Here is a 14,181-nt window from a genome sequence, read left to right on the forward strand (position 1 = left end):
ATTATTTATCTTAGACAAAATACATAGTTTACCCATTGACCTTGCAGCGAAATCCCTGTTACACACCCCTCGTTCATGGAAAACCTTTCACACACTCAACCTTTCAAAAGTGTGCCTAAGACACACCACTTTTGTGCTTGATCAATTTTTCAGATAACGTGAAAGTCACGCCCTAATAAGGTCGTGACACGTGTCATTGACTTTAAAAAAGAAAAAAAATATTACTAGAAATTAAAATTAAAACCCATCTTTTTCATCTTCCCATTTTCTATTTTAAGCAACATTGTTGCTGCCACCATGGTTGTTTGTGAGAAAGTTTCCAACAATACCAAAATTCAACCACATTATCTAAATAACTAGCAAAAAATAATCGAGCAACAAATTGAGTTCAACAACCCAATGTTCAACAAGACCCAATTAAATTTTCAAGCTTTTTTCGATACCCCAACAATGACGGATTCTAGATTTTTTCACCAAACCTTCAATACTACTGTTAAATCTTTTAAATCTAACACAAATAAATGATTTCACAATAGTTGGATAATAAACCAACAAAAATCTCTCAATTTTAGATCTAAAATTCTATGTTCTTTCAAAAATTCTATTTGGGGAAGAAGATGAGGGGGAGGGTGGTCTGAAAGGTTGAGTGTGTAAAAGGTTTCCTATGAAGGAGAGGTGTGTAATAGGAATTTTGCTGCAAGGTTGATGGGTAAACTATATATTTTGTCTTTATCTCACATTGAATATGGATTAATCTCACAATAACTGTGTTACCAACCAAATGGTTCCTTTCTGTAGTAATATTAAAGAAAAACTATAATTCATATTAGTTATTCCTCTCCGTTTCAATCTAAATGACATATTATCTTGTTAATTCGTTTAAAAAATAATTATATATTTTTATATTTGGAAATAATTTAATTTTAAACTTTTTATTTTATCAATTTTACCCTTACGGGAAGTCTTTATAGCCATACAAATGTCATGGGCCCACAAAACTTTTACCCTCTAAACTTTTAAGATCACAAATTTCAAAAATCTTCTTTTTATTTTTAAAGTTTCTACCATATAAATTGAAATTGAGGGAGCAGATTATATTTAGGTTTACAGCTTGTTTGGATGGTTGTTATGTATCGTTTCATAATATATTATATCATATTGTATTATACTGTATTGTTTCGTTGAAAATAATATTTGGATAGATTATATTATTTTCTGTCTTTTCATAATGCCACACACCAATTATTTAAAGGATAAGCTTATAATGTTATAAAAAAATATATGATACGAGGTAGAGTCATTATAAAAATGATAGAATATAGAGTAAAATATAATTATTAAGGACAAAATGAGAAAAAGAAGAAGAAGAAAACGATGATATTATACCAAATGAGTCAATACACATTTCATCGTTACATAACGACATATTTCACAATATGATACAAAATAATTTAAGTAACAATCAAAATAAATATTGTATTTATAGTAAAAATACGATATAATATACTCCCCGTTTTAATTTAGATGAGGTAGTTTGACTTGACACAGATATTAATAAAAAAGAGGGAGACTTTTGAAACCCGTGATCTTAAAAGATTTAGGGATAAAAGTTTTGTGGGGCCATGACATTTGTGTGATTATAAAAGCTTCTCATTAAGGGTAAAATGGATAAAATAAAAATTTTAAAATTAAATTATTTACAATTATAAAAACATGTCATTATTTTTAAAACAGATTAATAAAAAAACTGTGTCATCTAAATTAAAACAGAGGGAGCAGTAGATAATAACCATTCAAACAAGCTGTTAGAATAAAAAATGTGGGGTGGGGTAATAGGGGTGACTAATACTCCCTCCGTTCCAGTTTATGTGAAACTATTTTCTTTTTGGTTTGTTAAAAAAAAAAAATTCTTTTTTAAATTTAAAAATAATTTAACTTAAATTTTTAATTATATCCTTAAATTTGTGTGGTTATAAGTTTTATAACCACACAAATAATGGGTATTTTTTTTTTTTTTTGACTCGTTTAGTACCCAGTCAAACAGAGTCGGAGGCTCTTTTTCCCCTTCAGCAAAATCCTTTTTTCTTCCACGATAGGATTGGTTCAGCATCAAATCTAGGCTTCAGCACTGCAATCTCCGTCTTTCTGCAAACTCAATTAATCCCCTCTACCACTCTTCCACCTTCAGGTACTTCAAACCCTCGCCTCCGTTATTTTTTTTTGCATCATTCTATACGATGAACATAACAAGATCTACTGTTTTTCGTTGTTGTATGAATATTCGATTAGATCTGGCGATTTCTGTGAATTTTTTGCTTACTTTTGCTCCAGTAATATCGTTGATGCTACTTTGTGCTTTTCAAAGGTCTTTCATCTAGGCCATTCATTTTTCTTTTGTGGAATTTGAGGCTCTTTGGTATTTGATATGAGATTTTAACATGTTTATCAGATTTGAGCTTGGGTTTGAAGGTAAGGAAGTAACTTATGGCGTCAAAGCGCATATTGAAGGAGCTGAAGGATTTGCAGAAGGACCCTCCCACATCATGCAGCGCTGGTATGTTCGCTCTGCTTTTCTTACACTATTGTTTTTAAAATCTCATTAATTTTAGAACTTCTAGCCACATAAAAGTCCGGTTTAATCTAAGTGGTTTCTTGAAAAAAATTAGTTTATTTACCTTTTTAATAGCAAAATTGCAATGAATGCTTGTATAAACTTATCGATGTAATTGGTTGTTTCATTTGTACTACAACTCAATGTGGACTTGATCAAATAGCACTTTTGTCTCATGTGGGGCTATCCACCCTTAAGAAGAAATCTTCTTGCCATGATGTAAGGGGTAAATTCTCTACTGTCTATCAGGGAAGGGACAGCAACACAACTGCTAAAAGCGAATAAAAATATTAAAGTAAATGTGATAAATATAAAGAGACAGAAATATAGCGTAAAAACGGAGAGGGGTAGAATCTTATTAATGTTGTGTTCTTGTGATACAACCAGTGTAATATGTAAAGATTAGCGTACAAGAAATCTTGAGATCTGTTCTCTGCCCTTGTCGATGGGGAGTTGGGGCTCTAACTTTCACGGTCATAGCTGCTTGTTCTAAATTTTATGTGTAGAAAGAATAATATTTTCATGTACAGACCTCTCTATAACAGTATCTCTATATAACAGTCATTCACTATAAAAGCCAAGTTTTTCTCAGAACCAATTCTTATGTTATGTTATAATATAAGTCCTCTATAACAACACTTCACTATACAACAACAACAACAACAACGACCCAGTGAAATCCCACTAGTGGGGTTTCGGGAGGGTAGTGTGTACGCCGAACTTAATCCTACCCCGAGGGAGTAGAGAGACTGTTTACGAAAGACCCTCGACTCAAGAAGATGAAAAGAGATAATATATCAGTACCATCAACAGAAACCATAGGAATAATATCATAAAAACCAGAAAATAGATGAAACGCAAAAGCAATAGCCAGTAAATAGACCCGGCACTATGAAAAACGGAAAAGTAGTGAGAAAATAGCATTAACCACTAGCAGTCTAAGACAAAAATACTATAAGACTAGCCTCACATTGGTACGAAGTAGAAATAGGCTCAAATACCTCCTAACCTACAACCCTAATGCTCGACCTCCACAGCTTCCTATCAAGGGCCCTCGGAAATTTGAAGTCACGCCATGTCCTGCCTGATCACCCCTCCCCAGTACTTCTTAGGCCGCCCTCTACCTCTTCTCGTGCCTTCCAAAGGCATCTGCTCACTCCTCCTTATCAGGACATCTGAGCTTCTCCTCTGTACGTGCTCGAACCATCTGAGTCTCGCTTTCCGCATCTTTTCATCAATGGGAACCACGCACACCTTTTCCCGAATATGCTCATTCCTAATCTTATCCATTCTAGTGTGCCCGCTCATCCACCTCAACATCCTCATTCCTGCAACTTTCATCTTCTGAATATATGAGTTCTTAACTGGCCAACACTCAGTCCCATACAACATGGCCGGTCTAACCACTGCTCTATAAAACTTACCTTTGAGTATCAGTGGCACTTTCTTATCACACAGGTGACAGGACTCCAGATGCTAACCTCTACTTCATCCACCCCACTGCAATACGGTGTGTGACATCCTCGTCGATCTTTCCATCCCCCTGGATAACCGACCAAGGTACTTGAAACTGCCTCTTATGGGGATGACCGATGACCTGTGATTTAAGCCTCACGTCCATGCGAGCTTCCCTCGGCTCGGCGCTGAACTTGCACTCCAGGTATTCCGTCTTAGTCCTGCTCAGCTTGAAACCCTTAGACTCAAGGTCCTGTCTCCAAACCTCCAGCCTCTCGTTAACATCGGCTCGCGTCTCATCTATCAGAATTATGTCGTCAGTGAATAACATACACCATGGCACCTCCACTTGAATATGGTGTGTTAGTGCGTCCATCACCAAGGTAAATAAGAACGGGCTGAGCGCAGATCCTTGATGTAACCCCATAACAACCGGAAAATGCTCCGAGTCGCCTCTTACTGTCTTAACCCGAGTCTTAGCTCCATCATACATGTCCTTAAGTGCCCTAATATAGGCAACCGACACACTTTATGCTTCCAGGACTTCACTATAGCAGCCAAAAAATATCGGAACAAATGATGTTATAAAGATGTTTGACTGTATATGAAAGGTGATGTCGTCTGTTATTGCATGACTGTCAGATATTTAAAGAGCTCTTATTTATAATGGAAGAGTACAGCTACCTACTACCTTGGTGGGTGTAAAATTGAAGCCTAATCCCCTTAATATAAGGAAGTGACTCCTTTCTTTATGGAGTGGTTGTTCAGCCGTATTTTGAAGGATGAGAGAGTGGCTCATCATTTAATGATCAGTCAGTTATTCCTCCTTAACTTGGTCCTAAGTAAGATAAGTTTGCCCATATGGTTCGTATGGCCTATTACAGGAGCTATCGCATGGCTCGTTGCTGGAGATGATCGTAAGACTCATTATAGGATACACTCATATGACCCGTTGCAAGAGACAATCGTGTGGTCTGTAGAGAACATGGTATGTTGGCAGGCCTAAATACAGGCATGTCGGTTCCTTATAGAGGAGGTTTAGAACCTCATGCATGCAGAAACACATGATAAGTAGATTTCATGGAGGCATGCATGAGGATCACTATAATGGGTGATAATGGGTTATTGGGTGATAATCATAGTTTCGTGGGGACCTGATAGAGACGTGATTTTGGTGAGATCGTTGCCCAAACATCTCGGTGGTGGTTAAGGAGTCTATTGGACTTTCAACTTTATTCCTTTAGACTTGGTCAAAGGCAGAATCATGGGCAAGTCATGGATCCAACACGTGGAGGTCGTGGCCCGTAACTTGACGACAAAACTGTTCAAATTCTTGGGCCCAACACTGTAAGCGTTTCGGGAGAGATTGTTCAACCGTGGAGTTGCTCGTGCAATAAGGTGAATGTGGGTACCTGAGCCTTAGTAGTATGAAGGCTTGTTCAATGGATAAGTCATGTGAGCCTATGGGTGGGACGTGTATTTTCGACCACTGCACACGGGAAAGAATAATATAAAAGATTATGTATGGCAAGATAGAAGTGCGTCTGGACCCCAGAACAAGTTAAGAATCAAACATCAAAAGTTATGTTCCATTATTGTTATTGTAGCTTTTCTTTTTCCATATTCTCTTGGTTTTATTTTAGAAGTAAGGAGTTCTGGTATTGATTAAATAGGACTTAATGCCCAAGTGCAGTTCACTTGCATTTGTTAAAAGTTAAAACTTTAAGTGACTCCTTTATTCCCAAGATAAAACATGACCTAGGAGGTATGCTGTCATTGACTGTAGCCTTTGTAGAATATTTCATTTATGATGACATCTCTCCAGCTGTCTTAGAATTTATTGTTTTCTGCAGCCATCTGGAAGCAACATCCTGATGATGATATTAATTGTTGAAATGCGATTACTTGTTGGGTCATATTTATTTCAATAAACAATTCCTCATCTGAATGTTCTGCTACATCTGAATGGTATTAATATTCTAAAATGATTTTAATTTGTTTACTACTTCATCTAAACAGGTCCTGTGGCTGAGGACATGTTCCATTGGCAAGCAACAATCATGGGGCCTACAGATAGCCCTTATGCAGGGGGTGTATTCTTGGTTTCTATTCATTTCCCTCCTGATTATCCGTTCAAGCCACCTAAGGTATGCTTATGCTTCAGAATATCTCTTGTTCCATTGCTTGTGTTGATTTTTTATGCCATTATTGACTTTGACGAACTGGAGAATAATCATTTTGAACGCATGTGATCAATTGGAAATGAATTTATTTTTGATTTTTTTCTGTTAAACGAGCAGGAAAGATTTGTAAGTCTAGACGTAACAAAATATTTCAGTGCCCATATATGGTTAACACTTTTAACTGTGTCTAACCTTCTTTATCTTAAAAATTTAAGTGCCATAAAATTTTACCTTGCTGTAAGAAGTGCTAACGTTTCGTAGTGTGGGACATGCTCTTCACTTCTTGGTTTTACATTCTATAAGCATGAGCTTAGGCCTAAACCTAAGGGAGCATAATCCATACTCCATTGCAGCTAGCTTCATTTCCCTCGGGCTAAATTATATCATATACCTCCTTCTGATTCTCCCTACTGCTTGGAAGATGATATAGGTCAGAGTCTTGGAAAAAGCTCTGAAAACGTTTGCCTTCTCTAGGTTCTCTGTCTTTGGGTACTAGAGTGCATTCATTCATTTGGCTGCCTTTAAAAAGAAAATTGTTAGTTTGACTAACATGGGCATAAGTTGTCTCAGTTTTGGTTTCTTTAGCCTTGTGATGATTAGAGGGAGAGGTCAGATCAATGGAGGGCTGACATTAGTTTGCTGTTAGATAAGTTTACTTATGTTGGTTCTCTAGTTTCGTGAAATACTTATATGAAATGCTGTGCAGTATAATTTCCTTTTTTGCTAACTCCGAATGTTTTTGATAAGCTCAGTTTGTGGTGATGATCTGATAAGCTTTTCACTGGCTCAGGTTTCATTTCGAACTAAGGTTTTCCACCCTAACATCAATAGCAATGGAAGCATTTGTCTGGATATTCTTAAAGAGCAGTGGAGTCCAGCACTGACCATATCTAAGGTTGGACCTTGGTCTTTCTTTCACCTTCCATTCAATGTTAAATGCTTTTAAATTGCTTACTGAAATGGATCAAACTTCAAAGCCACACTTGAAAGAGATTGTAGTTCACATCTTAAGTTTAACATGTTGGTGCATAATATTATTTTGGTGAAGATTTCTCCAAATGATCTGCAGGTAAGTTTTATACCCCTGTTGACTCTTGGGCTCATTTGTCTTTATAAGTAAATTAACTTCTTTGGTTTACGCCTGGGTTTATATTCTTTGCTTTTAAATGGCTGTTAACGTTTGGATATCTGAATAGGCTGTTGGTATGTTTTCAGGTCCTGTTGTCCATCTGCTCTCTATTGACAGACCCAAATCCAGACGATCCTCTTGTACCAGAAATTGCTCATATGTACAAGACTGACAGGTCCAAATATGAGGCCACTGCTCGTAGCTGGACACAGAAATATGCTATGGGATAATAGCAAAAGTGTCGCTGGGCATGTCAGAGACTTTTGTAGCTGCACCGTCTTAATTGTGCTTGGGTGAAAGAATAAAATGTGGGTAAGGAACTTAAAATTTACTTCTTTCTCCCGTTGTGTGGTTGTCAAGAGACTCAGATCTTTCAAATTTGTGAATATCTATTTGATGAATGTTAGCAAGGGGGAAAATGTAATGTAACTTGTACTTTGGTTGCCTGTCTGACATGCTTCTTTCCCTAATTTTGCCAATTTGCATGACTAGTTGGAGCCATCGTTGGAAAGACAATTATTATTGATACCGATATTGACCTGACGGCTTGAGATGGCAACTTGCGTGGCTAGTATGTTTCCGTCTTTGGAATGATAATTGTGGTTGGATTTTGTAATGCTCAAGCTTGGACAAGTCTTTATGTGAGATGGCAAGTTGGCTGATCAGCTTGGTTTGACGTTGGAATTTTAGTGCTAATATGACTGATACCTAGGATGGTAAGTGAATGCTTCCTTGCAAAGTAGGGAAAATGCTTTTTCTAAGGCTTGACTATGCTTTTTACTGTCGGGTGCCAATACTTTTGTCAATCATCTGGGTCCTTAGTCTTACAAGTGCCCTTCACAGTGGCTTTTCGAACTGGCCAATTACCAGTATGGATTAGATGACGAATTATTCAACAAAACTGAGCATCTGATTTACTTTAACACGCATTCCCTGTTTATAGGTTCATATGCGATGGGTGTGTATCACGATGAAGCCAATGCGAAACGTTGCTGAATTCTTTAAGAATCTGAGGTTTTCTCACGGCAAATAACCCTTTGCCTTACCAACAAATATTAATTACCAACACATGCCCTTTCAAACCTTGGAATGAAGAGATTGAAAGAGTTACTGTTCCTATTAGGCGCAGTTAACTAAAGAATTGAGCCAAATTTGATTGTTCAGTTTGTATGCGTTCTTGTTAGCATGCAATTTGCCAATAAAGCACAACCTGGTATACTATGCTCCAGCAATACGTGGATTTGGGGAATGATTGGCCAACGCTAGGTCCATTGTGTGTGTAACTTTACCTCGGTAAAAAGTTTATTTTCACGTCTTAAACTCTTGTACGATGACAACTTTACTATTGCTTCCACGATGACAACTTTACTATTGCTTCGAACAAAATTTGGCATGCCCCAAGAAAGTGTCAATGCCATGTGCGAAGGGTAAGCGAATGGAAGCGAAGAAATGAGTCATAATCGATAACGGGCCCCTGCTTGCCGTTTGGGTTAGACTTTACTAGATTGAGGAATACCCCAGTGCCAGGTGTTGGAGTTGAAAGGTGAAATCATTTTGCAGCCAAAATTTATTAATGGGAATTGAGTGATTGAATAGGCTTAGTTAGATCCTTAGTACGTGGCTCTCTAACGAGAGTAGGTATATTATGACTTGGTTATGGATGGGCACAGTAGTCGTTCTAATAATAGACTTTTCTGTAGTTAAAAGAGTAGTTGTAGGGTTGAAAGCTGTGTGTGTTTGTCGCTTGGTTTACAAGCAAACAGGTTTAGAATTAGCCTCCCCTACTGCAAATTATGATGCACGTGCCTTGTATTGGGGTCTCTTCATCACTTTGCTTTCTCTTCAAGCCAACAACCTACTCCCTATTTACTTTTCAACGTGTTGAGTGGCCTTTTTGATGCCATGATCGTAGCCCCTTTCTATTCCCTCGTCGTCTTTTGCAACTGCTAGTATATTCTCCTATTCAATTTCCAAAAAAAAAAAAAAAAAAAAATTGACAAAGATTTTCATTTTTGAGATAAATCCCATTTAGTTGGGAGATGAATCAAACGATGTAGTCATGTAGGAGAGAGAGAGAGAACACGAAAAGGACAAAGAAAGGCTAAACTTAGTGTATTAAACTTCAGTGAGTTAAACCAATGGGATTAGATCTGTATATAGGTTAGACATGTTTTTGGTAATATTGTATTTTTTTGGGTATATTTTTTGTAATATTGTGTTTACCCTTAAAACGGATAACAATTAAAGTACACTGTTTTAAATATATGTGGTTCGATTCAGCACAAGCAATCAAGAATGTTAGATAAACAAATTAAAGATATGATAAAAAACCAAACCAGTTGTGACATTGAGTCCGGGCTCGAATTTAAGCTTAATGTTAATTTTGTCTCGTCCGGACCCTCGATTTGGAGCCAAATACGTATGAAGGATTATGATTAAAATAAGAACCTTTCAATAGTTAGAAAGCAGAGAAATAATTTTGTATTATCTTGATATGCGTGTTACAATGTCTACTGAATAAGACACTTCCCCTTTATATAGTAGGAGAGTTTTACCCTAGTACAATTCTAAAAAAGGTAAAAATCCTCCTTGTACATCAATCATTCATACGCTATCGGCATCGGGCGAGATCTGCGCCGTGATATCCGGTTGGGTGTGGATATAACGGCCCTCTGTTAGTCGTGTGTAACCGTTTGTAATACTTTCCGAGGTCTTGAAGTGTTCCGGGTTCGGGGGGGGGGGGGGTTGTCTTATCGGGCCCGGTGATGAATATCCCGTTCCAGCCTCGAACAAAAAGTTCTCGGATTCGGTCTCTATCTCATACATTCATACTTCGTTTGATTCATCAAGAACTCGGGGTGCGTGTTGACCTCGAGTTCACCCATATACATATTGTATGCATAACATGCAGAAAAATTACTTCCCGCGAAGAGAATGGCTTTGTCTCCTTAAAATTTAGAAAAGTCTTGTTTGAAGAAAGTGAATAGTCAATTTTTGCAAAGTGTAATGGGAAATGCATTCCCTTAGGAATCGGCTTTGTTTTAACTATATCTCTAAAGTCTGTCCTCCATCTATAGTACGGTCTAAGTCGGTCGGGTCTTTGGGGAATTTTGCGGTGGATTTCAATTTGAATTCTGTGTGATAATTTCACAGTAGTCTCCTCGTATTATTGCTCAAAGATTTCTACAAGTATCGAGTTATGTCTTTTTTCTTATGTCTTCTATAACCTTAGTCCTTGTTCCACTTTTGTTTGTCGTGGAAAATCTGTTCATGGTCTAGCAAATATTAATTAATAATAAATTAAAGAGAAGAGAGGCAGAAGGGAGGGAGGCTGGAAAGTTCGTTTGGGAGTTCTTTTTGGACGTAATTAAAGGAAAATGGTGGGAAGTTTGGTAAAAAGCAAAATGGGCGACCAGGATTTTCCAAATGAAAAGAGAGGGTGAGTGAGAGGGAGTCAAAAACGTTTGACATGTCAACAAATGCCAGCTGTAATAGAGAAGATTCATAGCCCAGGAAATGACATATGCGCCTAATTAGTCCACTCTCTACAGTTCACTTGTACTACTACATTCACTCTCCCTGTATTGGAATCCGATCTTTGTCAAAGAGTGTTGTGGAATAATTAAGGACCGTTTGGCCATAGAATGTTTTTTACTTTTTCTCGAATAATTTTTTTTTCTTTTAAAAATTTGAAAAACTTCAAAAAGGTATTTTTAAAATTTTTTACTTCAGTTCACTCACAAAAATTCAAAAACAACCCAAAATTATATTCATGTCCAAACACAGTTTAAGATTGCTTCATCTTCAATTAGAGATTTTTCAATTTGAAGTTTGAGAATGAATTTTTTTTTAATATGGAACTTTATACCTTTTAAGTGTGCCTATTAGATGTGAATTTGAAAAAGTATGAGTGATTCTAGATAGTAGCGGATGTACCATATAGTAATCAGGTTAGACTAAACTAACTATTTTTAATCGAGTATATATATATATATATATATATATATATATATATATATAATTCTGGACCTATATTTTTAAACCTATAATGAATTTAGTAAAAACTTAGATCTTGAATTCATCAAATTTTATCTTGAATTTGCATCGATTTTGAATACAAGATGCTTAAAGCAAAAAATGTTCCGATATTTATAATCTAAATATTAAATATTTGACTCATAATTAAAAATATGACTACTTCAATAATAATAATATAAGGATTGAGACCATCAAATTTAAACTTGCAAATGGCTCTCATTTTAAATATGCCTAAAGAAAGAAAGAAAAAAATATCGAAGCCGATTCGATCCAATCCGGGGCACCAACTTAAGATTTTGCAAAAAGTTGAAACAGGCGTGCATTATATATTTGAGTTGAGAAGAACCACTAGATAGTCTTTTCTCTTTAGACCTTTAACTCTTCTCTCACCCTTTTCTGTGTAAATGTCCTGCAACTCCATTGTAGGTTCAGAGTTTTAGGAGAGAGAGAGAGAGAGAAAGTGAGCTAAGGACGAGGATCGTGTTAGTGGTTTGTTCCCGCCAAAACCTGCAAACTTTTCCCTACTATCAACTTGCCTTCTCTCTTTTCTTCTATTTTTTCAACTAATCCTCCATCATAATAGTACAGTGTCAGTCCAGTGTAGCAAATTACTAGTACTTCAGTTTTTAATAACGTACCCTCACTCAGTCCTTGTGCTTTTACTCTTGTTTCTGTAACTATTTACTCCTTTAAATTAAAGTCCTTCCCCCCCTTGGTACTTATGTCTATTTGTCCCCCCTCTGTATCTCTTTACTCTACTCATCATCTCTTTCCATAAATTCATCCCTCTCTACTGCTCACCTCCACTTCCCCTCTTTTGCTTATTCCTTCCTTAGACCCCAGAGTTCTGTTAAAAGTTAACCAACAATTTTGAGCTCTGTTTTTTACAACATGATTTTACAACCACCACCAGTAAAATTCTCCGAACACTTGGTCACTACAAACAAGCAAGTTCATGAGCTGAACAAAAGAAGCATGAAGAATCCACAAAAAGTTGTTCGAATCATACTTACCGACGGCGATGCAACGGATTCATCCGACGACGAAGAGGATCAATTCATGGTACGAAGAGTGAAGAGATATGTGACTCAAATCAACTATACACTGCTACCGGAGTCACCAAAGCAAGAGTCTCAACCTCAACAAAGTAGCAGGAAACGGTGTTTGCCTTCATCGGATAGTGATGTCAGCAGCCGGAAAAAATACAGAGGCGTCCGTCAAAGACCATGGGGTCGGTGGGCCGCCGAGATTCGTGACCCTACACGTGGGAAACGTGTCTGGTTAGGAACTTACGACACGCCGGAGGAAGCAGCCACCGTGTACGACAGAGCTGCCGTTATGCTTAAAGGTCCCGACGCCGTTACCAACTTTCCATTAGTCTCGCCGGCGATTGAAACAACGGAGGTGGAGTCCATCATCGTCAGCCCAGCAAGGACTGAAGTTTCTTCAAAGGACGTGGCTTTATCGCCGACGTCCGTTCTCCGTTCTGATGATTTTGGGCCGTTTGATGGCAGCCTAGGGTTTAGCGAAGTGGATGCTTTCGGTTTCGAAATTGACTACCCTTTTGGTCTAACGGGATTTGGAATGTCGGAGAAATATTTCGCCGAGGAATTCAGCGAGTTTGACTTCGACGATTTTGCCCTCGAAGTCAGATAATCGTGAGGGGCAATTTCGTCATTTAAAGAAATGTCCCGGTTTTTGTTGCAATCGGTGACGTGGATTATTTTTGGCGGCAATATACAGTGTGCATAGCAATACTGTTGTAGTATACGTCGGAAATCATACGGCGATTTTAGTGAGAGATATTTCCATTTCTTTTCATGGTCAATTATACATATAGGAAATTGTAAAACGACTTATTTGTTTAAAAATTAAGATAAATTGTTAATTATGAGAAGTGTGGAAAGTGGGGTATGTATTGTTTCGTATAAGAAGAGTGTTCGAGAGTGATATTTCTTGGATGTCACGCCTAAGCGTTGTGATATTTATTGTCTTATCAAATTATAATATAATGTGGATGTCTAATAAAGGAAGTGCATAATGTTGAGTGGTATTTTGTTGCAAGTAGCATATATTTTGTGATTATTATTTGGAATTTATGTGGTTTTCATGAATGAACACTTGGCTATAGTGGGTGACTAGCTGGCTAAAACGCCAAATTGATTGGGTAAGTTGTTAGTTTCTAAAGCCAACACGAGTTTTGAAAATTACGAGCACGGGAAACTTCTTAATTCCATTCATTCCGGTTCTTATCCCACGCCCACGCCATGTGGCATACTCCTTGTTTAGTTTCTTTTGCATGGGCTCCACACTATTTCTGTTTTATTAAAATTAATACTGTACACGTTATAGTACAGTTTTTTTAGGTTGCGACTATAATTTAATGAGCAAAAAATAAAATTGATTGGCCAGTCGAAATTAATTACATTTGCTTAGGGTTGCTTATCCGACAGATCATGTTGATATTATGCTTGACTGTTTGGTTTATCGGTTATCGGTTTGTAAATATACTAATCTGTTAGTCATCCGATAAGATATCTAGCAGATTGATATCGGGTTAGCGGCTTTCAGACGGTTTATCGGTTAAATCAAATAGACAATGAAAACTACATAGTAAACAAGACAGTAAATAACAGATACACGATCCAATCACAATCACATTCTAGTAGGCTAATGAAGCTCTTATTGTTAATGGCAGTTTCTTCTTCTTTAATTCTTTTACAATAAGCAAGCTAAAATACAAACTGGTGATCCTTAACCAGTAA

General features: G+C 37.1%; 2 protein-coding genes across 3 annotated transcripts; both read left to right on the forward strand.

The window, feature by feature from the left end:
* The first annotated feature begins 2,003 nt into the window (after positions 1–2,003).
* LOC104089063 (ubiquitin-conjugating enzyme E2-17 kDa-like) lies at positions 2,004–7,910 on the forward strand. 2 transcript variants are annotated; one of them, XM_009593874.4, is made up of 5 exons: positions 2,004–2,188; positions 2,450–2,554; positions 6,086–6,213; positions 7,040–7,144; positions 7,465–7,910. In XM_009593874.4, the coding sequence occupies exons 2-5, from the start codon at positions 2,485–2,487 to the stop codon at positions 7,606–7,608; spliced, it is 447 nt and encodes a 148-aa protein (XP_009592169.1). In that variant the 5' UTR covers positions 2,004–2,188; positions 2,450–2,484; the 3' UTR covers positions 7,609–7,910. The 2 variants fall into 2 exon arrangements, with proteins under 2 accessions (XP_009592169.1, XP_033510121.1); XM_033654230.2 differs by having other exon boundaries at positions 2,046–2,188; positions 2,409–2,554.
* A 3,766-nt stretch (positions 7,911–11,676) lies between these two features.
* Positions 11,677–13,469, forward strand: LOC104089064 (pathogenesis-related genes transcriptional activator PTI6-like). The gene has a single exon (XM_009593877.4). The coding sequence runs from the start codon at positions 12,308–12,310 to the stop codon at positions 13,070–13,072; it is 765 nt and encodes a 254-aa protein (XP_009592172.1). The 5' UTR covers positions 11,677–12,307; the 3' UTR covers positions 13,073–13,469.
* Positions 13,470–14,181: the final 712 nt, after the last annotated feature.

The sequence above is a fragment of the Nicotiana tomentosiformis genome, chromosome 7 (assembly GCF_000390325.3).
Source record: "Nicotiana tomentosiformis chromosome 7, ASM39032v3, whole genome shotgun sequence".
Classification (NCBI taxonomy): Eukaryota; Viridiplantae; Streptophyta; class Magnoliopsida; order Solanales; family Solanaceae; genus Nicotiana; species Nicotiana tomentosiformis.